The sequence below is a fragment of the Rattus norvegicus genome, chromosome 10 (assembly GCF_021556685.1).
Source record: "Rattus norvegicus strain SHRSP/BbbUtx chromosome 10, alternate assembly SHRSP_T2T, whole genome shotgun sequence".
Classification (NCBI taxonomy): Eukaryota; Metazoa; Chordata; class Mammalia; order Rodentia; family Muridae; genus Rattus; species Rattus norvegicus.
The window spans coordinates 8,229,619-8,244,872 of record NC_141543.1 but is presented as its reverse complement, the minus strand read 5'-3'; the positions used below and the strand labels follow the sequence as shown (position 1 = coordinate 8,244,872).

Sequence of the window (15,254 nt, the reverse complement as noted above, 5' to 3'; positions counted from 1 at the left end):
CCAGAAAACTCAAAAAGTTTTCAAGCTTTGTTTAAATGCTTGTTTTCTCTAACAGGAACATCTAAGACAATGTCCGTGCTTCTCAACCCAAAATTTTCGTGTCTTTATTTAAATGTTTATTTTCTCCCTAGAAATTTATGTCCAAAAATTTTCCAAATTTCCTCTAAGGTTTAAAAGTCATCTAATCTACTCCCATGGGTCAAACCACCTAATCCTTAATTAACCAGTTTCTTTCACAAATTATTACTGCCTATCCCAAATACATAATTAACATGATATTTTCTCCTCAGCCATCCAAAGCAGACTTAAAGAAGGCCTTCCATGACTTAAACTCCTCAAGCATCCTTGCTTTTCTAAGATCATAACAGACCATGATGTGCTCCCAAGCAAACCAACACAGGCTTAACCCACGCTACCCATCCCGTGCAGACACCCCCCTGCTGGGGTTCTGCTCCTCTGTTGTGATCGCCCTACAGGTTTACCTACAGTGCTGCTCCCACAGATCCAGCCGAGACTGAACGCTTTCTCCTCGGACCTGCCTGGGACAACAGAGGGGCCTTCCTCCAGACACCTCATCTGATAAGACCCACAGATTACAGCTGTGACCCAGACTTGGGACCTTTCAGCTATAGATGAAGTCTCTTGCCAAAGCCAAATGGCTACTGAACTTGGGGAAAGTTACGTGATAGTAAGAAAAACATGATGTCTAGCTAAATTAATCTAATGTTGTTTAAAACCAATGTTAATATCCTCAAAGTGTATAACCCACGAAACAGTTACCTGGTTCAATCATCCTTTGTCTTCCCAACACCCACCCTCAACCCTTGTTACTACTCTAGCTTAGTTGCACTACCCCTCTGGCCTATTTACTGTTTTCTGTATCCATTCCTCTGTTGAAGGACATCTGGGTTCCTTCCAGTTTCTGGCTATTATAAATAAGGCTGCTATGAACATAGTGGAGCATCATTTGGGTATATGCCCAGGAGTGGTATAGCTGGGTCCTCAGGTAGTACAATGTCCAATTTTTGGAGGGACCTCCAAAATGATTTCCAGAGTGGTTGTACCAGCTTACAATCCCAGCAACATTGGAGGTGTATTCCTCTTTCTCGCCATCCTCACCAGCATCTGTTGTCACATGAGTTTTTGATCTTAGCCATTCTGACTGATGCAAGGTGGAATCTCAGGGTTGTTTTGATTGGCATTTCCCTGATGACTAAGGATGTTAAACATTTCCTCAAGTACTTCTCAGCCATTAAATATTCCTCAGCTGAGAATTCTTTGTTTAGCTCTGTACCCCATTTTAATAGGATTATTTGGCTCTCTGGAGTCTAACTTCTTGAGTTCTTTGTATATATTGGATATAGGTTTGGTAAAGATCTTTTTCCAATCTATTGGTTGCCATTTTGTCCTAATGACAGTGTCCTTTGCCTTACAGAAGCTTTGCAATTTTATGAAGTCCCATTTGTTGACTCTTGATCTTAGAGCATAACCCATTGGTGTTTTTGACAGGAAATTTTCCCCAGTGCCCATGTGTTTAAGGTTCTTCCCCACTTTTTCTTCCACTACTTTGAGTGTATCTGATTTGATGTGGAGGTCCTTGATCTGCTTGGACTTAAGCTTTCTACAAGGCAATAAGAATGGGTCGATTTGCATTCTTCTATATGCTGATGGCCAGTTGAACCAGCACCATTTTTAAAAAATGCTATTTTTTCCCCACTGGATGGTTTTAGCTCTTTTGTCAAATATCAAGTGACCATAGGTGTGTGGATTCATTTGTGGGTCTTCAGTTCTATTTCATTGATCTATCTGCCTCTCTCTGTACCAATACCATATAGTTTTTATCACTATTGCTCTATAATACTGCTTGAGATCAGGGATGGTGATTCCCCCAGAGGTTTCTTTATTGTTGATGATAGTTTTCCCTATCCTGGGATTTTTGTTATTCCAAATGAATTTGCAAATTGTTCTTTCTAATTCTATGAAGTATTGAGTTGGAATTTTGATGAGGATTGCATTGAATCTGTAGATTGCTTTTGGCAAAATGCCCATGTTTACTATATTAATTCTGCCAATCCATGAACATGGGAGGTCTTTCCATCTTCTGAGATCTTTAATTCTTTCTTCAGAGACTGGAAGTTCTTGCTATATAGATCATTCACTTGCTTGGTTAGAGTCACACTGAGGTTTTTTTATGTTATTTCTGACTATTGTGGAGGGTGTCATTTCCCTAATTTCTTTCTCAGCCTGTTTATCCTTTGAGTGGAGGAAGGCTACTGATTTGTTTGAGTTCATTTTATACCCAGCCACTTTGCTGAAGTTTTTTTTAATCAGGCTTAGTAGTTCTCTGGTGAAATTGTAGAAGTCGGATAAGTATAGTATCATTTCATCTGCAAATATTGATATTTTAACTTCTTCCTTTCCACTTTGAATCTCTTTGACCTTCGTTTGTTCTCTGATTGCTCTGACTAGTACTTTTCAGTACTATATTGAATAAGTAGGGAGAGTTGGCAGCCTTGTCTAGTCCCTGATTTTAGTGGGATTGTTTCAAGTTTCTGTCCATTTAGTTTGATGTTAGCTACTGACTTGTTCTATATTGCTTTTCTGGTATTTAGGTATGATCCTTGAATTCCTGATCTTTCTTTCCATGACTATTAACATGAAGGGGTATTAAATTTTGTCAAATACATTCTCAGCATCTAATGATCATGTGGGGTTTTTTTTCTATGAGTTTCTTTACGTAGTGCATTATGTTGATGGATCTCCATATACTGAATCATTCCCGCATCCCTGGGATGAAGCCTACATGATCATGATGAATAATCATTTTGATGTGTTCTTGGATTCGGTTTTCTAAAATTTTATTGAGTATTTTTGCATCTATATTTATATGGGAAATTGGTCTCAAATTCTCTTTCTTTGTTGGGTCTTTGTGTGGGTTAGTATAAGCATAATTATGCCTCCATAGAAGAAATTGGGTAGTGCTCCTTCTGTTTCTATTTTGTGGAATATTTTGCACACTATTGGTATGAGTTCATCTCTGAAGATCTAATAGAATTCTGCATTAAACCCATCTGACTCTGGGCTTTATTTGGTTGGGAGACTTTTAATAACTGCTTCTATTACTTTAGGAGTTATAGGACTGTTTAGATGGTTTATGTGATCCTAATTTAACTTTGGTACCTGTATCTGTCTGGAAAATTGTCCATTTCATCCATATTTTCCACTTTTGTTGAATATTGGCTTTTTTAGCAGGATCTGATGATTTTTTGAATTTCCTCAGATTCTGTTATTATGTCTCCCTTTTCATTTCTGTTTTTGTTAATTTGTTATTGTCTCTGTGCTCTCTGGGTAGTCTGGCTAAGGGTTTGTCTATCTTGTTGATTTTCTCAAAGAACCAGTTCCTGGTTTTGCTGATTCTTTGTATAGTTCTTTTTTGTTTCTACTTGGTTGATTTCAGCCCTGAGTTTGATTATTTCCTGCCTTCTACTCCTCTTGGGTGTATTTGCTACTTTTTGTTCTAGAGCTTTTAGGTGTGCTGTCAAGCTGCTAGTGTATGGCCTCTCTAATTTCTTTTTGGAGGCACTCAGAGCTATGAGTTTTCCTCTTAGCATGGCTTTAATTGTGTTTGGGTATGTTGTGCCTTCATTTTCATTAAATTCTAAGAAGTCTTTAATTTCTTTCTTTATTTCTTCCTTGAACAAGTTATCATTGGGTAGAGTTTTATTCAACTTCCATGTATATGTGGGCTTTCTGTCATTTTTGTTGTTTTTGAAGACCAGCCTTAGTCCATGGTGATCTTCTTGTATCTGTTGAGGCCTGGTTTATGACAGATTATATGGTCAATTTTGGAAAAGGCACCATGTGGTGCTGAGAAGGTATATTCTTTTGTTTTAGGATGAAATGTTCTATAAAAATATTAAATACATTTGCTTCATAACTTCTGTTAATTTCTCTATTTCTCTGTTTAGTTTTTTATTCCATGATCTGTTCATTGATGAGAGTGGGCAGTTGAAGCTTCCCACTATTATTGTGTGAAGTGCAATGTGTGTTTTGAGATTTAGTAAGGTTTCTTTTATGAATGTAGGTGCCCTGGCATTTGGAACATAGATATTCAGGATTAAGAGTTCATCTTGGTGGGTTTTTCCTTTGATGAATATGGAATGTTCTTCCTTATCTTTTTTGATAACTTCTGGTTGAAAGTCAATTTTATTTGATATTAGAATAACTACTTCAGCTTGTTTCTTCTGACCATTTGCTTGGAAAGTTGTTTTCTAGTCTTTGCCACTGACGTGTGTTTCCTGTATGCAGCAAAATGCTGGGTCCTCTTTACATATCCAGTCTGTTAGTTTATGTCTTTTTATTGGGTAATTGAGTCCAATGATGTTAAGAGATATTAAAGAATAGTGATTGTTGTTTCCTGTTATTTTTGTTGTTAGAGGTGAAATCATGTTTATGTGTCTTTCTTCTTTTGCTTTCATTGCAAGATTACTTTCTTGCTTTTTCTATGGTGTAGTTTTCCTCCTTGTGTTGTAGTTTTTCCATCTATTATCCTTTGTAGGGCTAGATTTGTAGAACGATATTATGAAAATTTGTTTTTGTCATGGAATGTCTTTGTTTCTTCGTGTACGTTAATTGAGAGTTTTCCTGGATATAGTTAGTAGACTGGGCTGGCATTTGTGTTCTCTTAGGGTCTGTATGACATCTGTCCAGGATCTTCTGGCTTTCATAGTCTCTGGTGAAAAGTCTGGTGTAATTCTGTTAGGTCTGCCTTTATATGTTACTTGACCTTTTCCCCTTACTGCTTTTAATATTTTTTCATTATTTTGTGTGTTTGGTGTTTTGACTATTATGTGATGGGAGGAATGTCTTTTCTGGGTTCTGTAGGCTTCTTGTATGTTTATGTGCATCTCTTTCTTTAGGTTAGGGAAGTTTTCTTCTATAATTTTGTTGAAGATATTTCCTGGCACTTTAAGTTGGGAATCTTCACTTTCTTCTATACATATTATCCTTAGGTTTGATCTTCTCATTGTGTCCTGGATTTCCTGGATCTTTTGAGTGAGGAGCTTTTTGTGTTTTACATTATCTTTGATTGTATCAATGTTTTCTATGGTATCTTCTGCCCCTTAGATTCTCTCTTCTGTCTCTTGCATTCTGTTGGTGATGCTTGCATCTACGACTCCTGATCTCTTTCCTAGGTTTTCCATCTCCAAGGTTGTCTACCCTTATGCTTTCTTTATTTTTTCTATTTCAATTTTTAAATCATGGTTTTTTTCAATTCCTTCACCTGTGTGGTTGTGTTTTCCTATAATTCTTTAAGAGATTTTTGTGTTTCCTCTTTAAGGACTTCTACTTGGTTACCTCTGTTGTCCTGTATTACTTTAAGGGAGTTATTCATGTCCTTCTTAAAGTCCTCTATCATCATTATGAGATGTGATTTTAAATCCACATCTTGCTTTTCTGGTGTGTTGGGATATCCAGTACTTGCTTTGATGGGAGAACTGGGTTCTGATGATGCCAAGTAGTCTTGGTTTCTGTTGCTCAAGTTACTGAGCTTGCCTCTCACCATCGGGTTTTCTCTGGCTAGTCATACTGTCTCTGACAGTGGCTTGACCCTCCTGTAAGCCTGTGTGTCAGCCTCCTGTAGTCCTGTTTTCTTTCAGCTGGATCTGGGAAGAGTTGCTCCTGGGTTTGTGTGTCCTGAAGCCTCCAGGCAGGTCACTTGAAGCAGAAGAGTTGGTCTTACCTCTGCTCTCAGTTGTGTCAGCGTTCTAGGCAACTGGCATCCGGCTCTTGATGCAGGCATAAACCAGAAGGGTCCTTCTTCTGACTGCTCCTAAATTCCCATATCCAGAGGGCACTAGGCAGGTTCCTCTTGGTCGAGGAATGTGAGCAGAAGTGGCTTTCTCCCCTGAGCTCTCAGGATTGTTTACACTTCTGAGAGTCCAGCTCTCTCCCCCACAGGATTTATGTACAGGGGGCTATGGGAGTGGTTCATCTCTGGGCACAGGCAGAAACTAGAAGTGTCCTGTCCCAGATGACTTCTGCCTTTTTGTGTCCTGAGGCCACCAGGTGGGTCACTTGGAGCAGAAGAGTTGGTTTTACTTCTGCTCTCAGGTGTGTCAGCACTCCTGGCAACTGGCTTTCAGCTCTCAAGGCAGGCAGAAACCAGAAGATTCCTGCTCCTGATTGCTTCTAGGTTCCCATATCCCGATCTACCTTTTTCTTTCTGGTCATCAATACCTTCATTGTCAGAGACAGTCTTAACTGCTTTAATGAAAAATGTCTCCCGACTATCTGCTGGATGTGGTATTCAACAATGGTATTCTGATGAAGAAACCAGCCACTAATTGGATGCTGGTGGCAAATACCGCCCACTTTCATGCCATCACTCTGATGGCCTAGACTCACTCACTCACAACCCCTTCATTTTGGAAAGAGGTATTTTGGTGTTACAGCTGCCATCACTGGGGCCATCATTGTAGGCATTGCCAGAGCGACAACTGGTGTTGCCTTGACCTAGACAGCCACTATGGCAGAGATTGTCAATGCTGTAGTCTCTAAGCCAGCTGAGGTGCTACAGACACAGGAGTTACTAAATCAACATTTTTATCAAGTTATCCACATTTTACAACAACAGATTAATTTACTAACAGAAGAGTTGGCTCTTGATAGGGACATGTCTCTATTGGCCTGTGACCTCAGGTTTCACTCAATCTGCCTAACCTATTACCAGGTACATAATGCTACTAAAGCTTGACAACTGTTGGCTTGAAATCTTGAAGGTAGCTGATCAGAAAAATTCCTTAACTATTCTGTACTGCTAATGAAGAGCATTGTCAACCGCAATGTGACCAGGATATCTGTGCTTCCCCTAGATGCTGGATTCTTGGGAAAAGTGTGAGACAGTGTCCTCATGGATAGCCACTTAATGATGGGAGGGATTGTTATATTAATAATTATTTTAAGTGTCTGGCATAGCATATCTCCAGGCAGTGTTTCATAAATAAGGTGACCCTCCAGGTGATGATGGCTCTCGAAAATCCTGATTGCACATCACTAAGGAAGTGATCAAAGCATGGATAGCAGAGATTCAAGAGACCACCATATAGGCTGTTCCTCATCTCCCCGTTGTGTGCCATGCCTCCAGAGTGATATCTCTTTGAGAGCTTGTAGTCGATGACAGGTAAGATCCTGGAAGACAGAACAACCTAAGACAAGCACAGTCCAATGTACTGGGAATCCTCTGAGGTAAGGTCAAAGATATTAAGGCAATGGCATCCAGGCTCCCACTAGGCTGTTAAAATCTGAAATCAAAGGGGTAGAAATATAGCTGGAATGGTGGGGCCACTCTACATGCTGGGGGCCACACAGCTGCAAAATTACCTCCTGCAAGGGAACTTAATTGAGGACTGCCTGAGAGGCCGAGGACTGCTGGCACAGACAATGTCAGCCAATCAGGAACTGCTGTTTAGAAAAGATACTTTCGCCTTATTTATAATAAGCCAGAAGCTGGAAAGAACCCAGATGCCCTTCAACAGAGGAATGGAAACAGAAAATGTGGTACATCTACACAATGGAATACTACTCTGCTATCAAAAACAATGACTTTATGAAATTCATAGGCAAATGGATGGAACTGGAAAATATCATCCTGAGTGAGGTAACCCAATCACAGAAAAACACACATAGTATGCACTCATTGATAAGTGGATATTAGCCCAACTGCTCGAATTACCCTAGATGCACAGAACACATGAAACTCAAGGATGACCAAAATGCGAATGCTTCACTCCTTCTTTAAATGGGGAACAAGAATACCCTTGGGAGGGAATAGGGAGGCAAAGTTTAGAACAGAGGCTGAAGGAACACCCATTTAGGGCCTGCCCCACATGTGGCCCATACATATACAGCCACCAAACTAGATAAGATGGATGAAGCAAAGAAATGCAGGCTGACAGGAACCGGATGTAGATCTCTCCTGAGACACACAGCCAGAATATGGCAAATACATAGGCGAGTGCCAGCAGCAAACCACTGAACTGAGAATAGGACCCCCATTGAAGGAATCAGAGAAAGGACTGGAAGAGCTTGAAGGGGCTTGAGACCCCATATGAACAACAATACCAACCAACCAGAGCTTCCAGGACTAAGCAACTACCCAAAGACCATACATGGACTGATCTGGGCTCCAACTGTATAGGTAGCAATGAATAGCCTCGGAAGGGCACCAGTGGAAGGGGAAGCCCTTGGTCCTCCAAAGACTGAACCCCCAGTGAACGGGATTGTTGGGGAGAGGGCGGTAATGGGAGGAGGATGGGGAAGGGAACACCCATATAGAAGGGAAGTGGGAGGGGTTAGGGGGATGTTTGCATGGAAATCGGGAAAGGGAATAACAATCGAAATGTAAATAAGAAATACACAACTTAATAAAGAAAAGACGGAGGGGAAAAAAAGAAAAGTAAAGATGCTTTCTTTGGACCAATGATTCAGGGTGTAAGGAATTAAAGGAGCTTACCAGCACTGTTCAGATGAGCTTACTGTCACATTTCTCACCTGCTGTCACCATTAACTCTGCACCACCTTACCTCCAACCCACCAAGGGCAGGTAGGATCAGGCATTGAGTTGTCCAGGACACATGCAATACAGCTTAAGGAAAGAATTTAGATGCACTACCTAGGTGGTTACCAATGGCAAGTTAGGTATTTAAAAGATATTGTGATGACAGTTGATAAAAATGTGAACTCTGTAGAGTGTTCCTTCCACTGTCACAAAAACTATTCAAACTCAGTGGATGTACAGTTAATGCTTTGAAATACAGAATAATGCCTTCTGAACTCACCTCTTTGCGCCCAACTTTTTTCTGGAAATTGTGCTTTACAACAAGTTAAACCATGTTTTATCATACCCTGATCTATTTAACAAAAACTAAAGGGAAAAAGTTATAAAGGTATTATTAATAGGAAGGGTACATGCCTAAAATGTTCACAAAGCTGGTGTCAATCCCAACCACTTCAAAAAAAAAAAAAAACCCAAAACCAATGAAAGAAGAGAAGTGATTGAATATTAAGTTTTATTTGTGGCATAATTACATTTTAGTGACTTTGAACTATAAACTCATATAGTACAAAGTACAATCGTTTGCTATGAAAACTAAAAGAAAATCAGTACAATTTGCTACAATGTGACTCCTTGGATCCCTTGCCAAATTGCTCTCTTATTTAAATAAAGACAGTACATATATGAGCACCAAAATCAAATATATGACATTTTGACAGTACATTTCATAGTTAAAATTGTTTATAAATAATTAATTCTGACTTTCTAGAATATTAGAGAAATATTAAAACAACATAACTGCATTTATATTTGATTTGCTTAACTCCATTTGGTGTACTGAATTTTTACTCGTATTTATTTTGTTTAGGGTAGGTAAGAGCAAAAAGAGTAATTAATTATAGAAATCTTACCTTCATTGAACCTGATATGCTTTTTACTTCTTTGTTCTGGCTGTTTGAAAGATGTTTCTTCACTGTGACACATGTTAAAAACAATCATTATTTTACTTTCCATATGAAAAACATTTAGCAGGTATTCTAAATTCTTTATTTTTGAGTTCTTATCTGATGCAGGAATTCACTCTGTAGCCCAGCTGGCCTGAAACCCAGAATGTGAACCATGTTAACTCACAGATTTGCCTCCTTTTGCCTCCTGAGCTCTGGGATTAAAGGCATAGACAAATACATGGCACAAACAAGTTTGAATTCATTCTTCGAAAGTCGATTATGATTGGTGGCTGCTGTCCTTACCATCTTTCTTCATGTAGAATGATAAAAATTTAATTCTTGATTAATGCAACAAAACTACACACACACACACACACACACACACACACACACACACACACACACACGCACCCACAAAAGCACATGCACTCACCCATACATACACACACAGGCACATACAGGGAAAGAAGACAGTAATAGTCCATGTTTTATTCTGATGGCTGTAGTACCTTATATTTATGTGTTCATAGATTTAGTGCTCCTGTTTCATTCAGCTCCATGTCTCTAGGGCATGAAGTCCTATCTCTGTCTTCACTTTGGAGGCATTTCACTGAGTGGGGTGCTCTCTACAAAGAAGGGGGTTCCATATATCATGAATCTGATTCCTATCCTAAGCATCCCTTGGCCAGAACTCTCAGAAGCCATCACATTTTTGTTACCTTCAAGTGGTTTTGTAGTAGTTTATTTGAGTAAATGCTGAGACCACCAGCTGGACGTTTCTTTCAGTTGCATTTCTGTGTAATGCTGAGCCTTTATAACTAACAATAGACTCTAAAGTTCAAGAAACGTGATGCTCTCTCCTCAGCTACATTCTCCCTGGACAAAGCTAAAATGCTAATCTTTATTAAGATCCTCTTGCTGCTGAACTACGGTGCAACAGATTTTTCTAGGTTCTGCTTTGGGTGTCACCATTGTCTTGGAACTGGTTATGGGACCTTTGAATCTGCTGTAAAAATCTTCTCCAAAAGTTGTGGCTGAAGTGCAAAACCTTCCCAGGTTCTCCTGAACTTTCATCCTTGACGTATTTTCAGTGCTTTTAGCAGATAATTATCTCCTACTCATACGCAATCAGTTTCCTGACATGATGTTTAATATCCATGTATGATATGTATTCCTGTTCACACATATTTGCTGTCTATTGAACATGTGCCCCAGTGCATCAGAGGTCAGCCTTGACAGTCAGACCTTGCCTTCTTAGTTTTGAGGCCTCTTTTCCTACTGTTTTGACTTCCTGACCTAACCGGTTGGTCTAAGCAGGCACATTACAGAAAGGAAAGGCCCTTCACTCCTATGTTGATTTCTAGTTGACATAAAAGATAAAATCCCCTTTAAACACAGATGAAGAGTCATGACATAGTTTGGCTCTTAAATCCAAAGAATATACTTGGATTGATAGAATTCACTACTGGGAAAAACAGACCACTTGAGGGGCAATGGAAAGGTGGCATCCATCTGGGGTTAGAACAGTATAACTGCATCAACGAAGTTGCTGCACAAGATTTAAAAAAGACCTTATCATGAAGATCCGGTGTGAAAGAAGGCAAGCAACTGTGCTGTCTTCATAGCCTGATCTGAGACTGAGAATGGCCCTAACTCATGTACTCTGCCACAGAAGACAAGAAAAGACCTCAGTCTGGTGACTCCCTGTGAAACTCCAGCTCACACTGAACTTCACAGAAGGGTTTGAATATGATGCTGGAATGAGGACTCAGTAGTGAAGGTAGCTTGCTGCTCTTGTAAAGAACTCAACTTTGGCTCCATGTTCAGTTTCCAACACCCATGCTGGGCAGCTCATTAAACATTTATAACTCAAAAACATATGATCTTTCTCTACTGGCCTCTTCAGATACCACATTCTTGGGGAAATACACATATACACATTGATACACACAAACTTTAAAAATAAAGTTTTTAATAGGTGAGGAGAGTTAGGTTGATCTCAGAAAATATGAATAATTATAAAAAGCTCATCTTCAGGGTCTGGAGAGATGGCTCAGTGGTTAGGAGCACTGACTGCTCTTCCAGAAGTCCTGAGTTCAAATCCCAGCAACCACATGGTGGCTCACAGCCATCTGTATTGAGATCCGATGCCCTTTTCTGGTGTGTATGAGGACAGCTACAGTGTACTCGTATATAATAAATAAATATATCTTTTTCTTTTAAAAAAGGCTCATCTTCAAGCAGAGAGCTGTTACTTTGGAAATATTGGCTAAACATAATATTACTGAAATGGAACTTTCAGTATATTCCATTGTATGTGGCATATGGACCTATAAAGACAAACTTCTTTATATTTAAACATTTCCAGAATTCAATTTTTATAATTCTGAAGTTCCAGATTCTGCAGAAAAGAAGCTAGCTATATTCCCACTTTTAAAGTTCCACCTGAAATTCTAAGAACAAAATGTCTATTTTGTACTGCAGACTCTTCAAAAGTTCTGGATAATTCTAGGATAATGAAATTAAAAGCTGCAAGTGAAAGGTAATTTTCTGCCAAGTTGGACATTTCAAGAGTCAAACAAATCACTGGGAAACTCTATTTGCTACCCATGGATATGGACGGTATATTTCAAAAGAAATTGCTAATTCTTTAGGTATTAAAAGAAGAGGTTGGGGATTTAGCTCAGTGGTAGAGCACTTGCCTAGCAAGCACAAGGCCCTGGGTTCGGTCCCCAACTCCGGGAAAAAAAAAGTCTCATTTCACTTTAAAAGAAGAGGTCATAGAATTCCTAACTGTGGACGTACTATCACGACACAACATATGCCAACCATGTATGAGGCTCTGAATTGAGTGACACACACTGTCAGACAGCAGACCTACTGCAGGACACCATCCAGCTACACCCATCTGGCTTATCCTTTTATTTGGTTGATAAAAAACGAACTATCTAACTGCTCTTGCAAAACTCTCCACACCACACTAAACTTAGATCGGTTGGACTGAACAGCAAGTGTTACTCAGTGAGCTACCCACTACCCACCAGGGATTTTTCCACACGAGATCTTTCATTAAACCTGATACTTATTAACTGGATAGACTGCTGCCTGAAGAGTCACTTCCCACTATACAGGGATGGCAAATACAATTAGCAACAACCATCTTTTAAGTGGGTTCAATATGAACTTATTTGCTAAAACTTTACCCACAATATCTGTAACTCAGCTTTCTGGAATAATTTTAATATTTTTAAATATAAATTTTAAACTATTGTTTTCAAACTTATACACTGAAATGATATTATGTTTATGTTTCTAAAATGCAAGTGAGCACAGGCCATTGTTCTCTTCAAGCTCTCTTTTGCACTGTTAACTCATGCCCACCTTCCTCTATATGGCTATCTTGATAATTCCACATTTATTCTCTTCGTGGCTTCACTACATACATTCTAACTTTATTAGATTCTTAGATTCTGGTGGATAAATAAAGAGACTAACCTTACACTTAAAGAGCTGTACTGAAAAATACCTCATTTCTGACTTTTACTATATGCATATGTTATTTTACTGTATATAAACTTTAGGTATATGTCTCTAAGAGTCCTTAAAATCTTGAAATTGTAGATTCTTTTATGTGCCTTCAGAAGAAAATAAACATTTAACTTTCAGGAATGGAAAAATAATATAGGCGAAAAGGCAAAAAATCAAAAGGTAAAATTTTTAAAAAGAGTATAATCATAAAATGAAAAACCAAAATAGGAAGGGAACAAAAATATCCCACAGAATCATAGTAAATAGAAAAATCAATTTAAAATCCCTCTAATGAGGTGCTAACAACTATTCTTCAATTATCATACAAACTCCTCTACAGGATTTGCCTGATTTTGCATAAGTAAAATCTATGAATATCTGGCCAGAGCTAAACCTGATCTGCCTTAAAACCTGTGATGACAAAAACAAAGTATTGGTTACAGCTGCAATTGTCAAAAATATCAAGACAAGCTATAGGGTCATATAACCGGGGTTTCATTCAGGGCTGCATGGCATAATTTAGTCTAACTTTCTGAACTGGTATGAAAGTATGTCTGCTTCTTGACAGAAGAGCATGTGCATCTCAGTCAGTCTGGGCAAGTGATGCACTGGGAAGCCAAAATCAATTATAGAATCAAGCTCTCTGTATTTGGTTCCCTAGAAAGTGGGAGCTAGCTTACAGAGATAGCAATACTTACTCCACAGCCCTTATCTGATTGTTTTAGGCATATATAATGTGTGTTGCAGAAGTATTAGCTTCTTATCTTTGCTTACCAATGACATCACATATTTAAAAGCCATGAACTCTTACCTAGATAAAGATGCATGTTCAGTACTGTCATCCACTTCTAAAATGAGGGAGAATGTATTTTATAATAACTGTAGAAAAATATAGTATATTAAAATGGCAAACTAACATTTTTCAGATACTCCTTGGAGACCATTCTATATTATGAAGAGTATTTTATAGTAAATGCTGCTTTATAGGTAATTAATACATTAAGAAATCTTGCTTATATTTTGTTGAATCAGTCGAATGCAGGGAAAAGAAAGTTAATGACATTTATAGCTGAAAATAAATATCTGTGACAATGACTCTGATCCCAACTGACTACTGATTGCCAAAAAGTGGTATTTACTAGTATAAACTGACAATGACAGCACATGGGTATTTTTGTTGTTGTTGTTGTTCTTCTTATTGTGGTAATGGTGGTGGTGTGGTGGTGTAGTGATTTTGACCAATGGTGCTAGCAAAAATTTTAAAAGAGTAGAATTATTTTACTAAAATATGAAGTGTTTTCTATTTGCTCAGTGGAAAATTATTCACTTTAGAATAGAAATGCCATGTACAAGGAAGATGGATGCGTGGTGACTCTCTTGCAGCATGGCAAAACTCAGATGACAAAAATAGACCAGGGACAATCTTTGCAAAAATTTCCAGCTGCAGTGCAGCAAATTTCAGCAGGTTCACATTCCCTCCCTTTCTGGGAAAGACACTAAGAGTCTCCTGCACTCTAGTCTCGCTCTTCCTGTTCTGTGCAGTGTAAGAAATTTCATGATCAGCTCTCATCACTTCCCATGGCAAGAACGAGTGGAAAGACACCTTAGTAGTTCATCAACCTGTACTACGTTTATAGTGAAAGGGAAGAAGAGCATGAGCCTGGGGTACAGAGAAGGAAGTTCCAGGAGTAAGGTAGGACACAACAAATATTTTAATATGGTTATAGATAAACCATTCATTTACTCGTTTTTATTAAATGCCTCCATTTTACTCCCCCTAGGGGATAAAACAATTATGTTTTAAAACTTCATTATAAAAATGTGTAAAAGCTCAGTGAAAACTTCTTAGCATTTCCCATGACCAGGATAAAGCATTTGAACCCTCAAAACAAATAGACGTGTACTGTGGCTTTAATGGCAAAACTTGTCCACAGTACGTGGGACTCCTTAAGTTAATCCTCATCCACATAAATAAAAATACAGTAATATTCATAATAAAAATACAAAATAAACTCCCCCTTGTTATAATCTGACCCTGTCCATCTCATCTCTTTAGAGAACAGGATCATTTGGATTGGATTTCAGTATTTCCTCACAGAAACATGCTTTCAAGACAAGGTAGAAAGATGATACGAAGACAGTGTTCCTTCCACTGTTAACAAGAAGCTAGTAAGACTCTGTGGACTAGGACAGTACAGTTAGTGCTGTGTACTACACAATGG

The 15,254-nt window shown here is 38.6% G+C and overlaps 1 protein-coding gene across 2 annotated transcripts in view; it reads right to left on the bottom strand.

Annotated features, from left to right (window-relative positions):
• The window catches only part of Potea (POTE ankyrin domain family member A), a 142,151-nt gene that overhangs the window by 113,467 nt on the left and 13,430 nt on the right, over positions 1–15,254 (bottom strand). For both annotated transcript variants that reach the window (XM_087574848.1, XM_087574849.1), the window contains exon 5: positions 9,469–9,530. In XM_087574848.1, the coding sequence (XP_087430974.1) occupies positions 9,469–9,530 (62 nt within the window). The remainder of the gene's footprint in view (positions 1–9,468; positions 9,531–15,254) is intronic.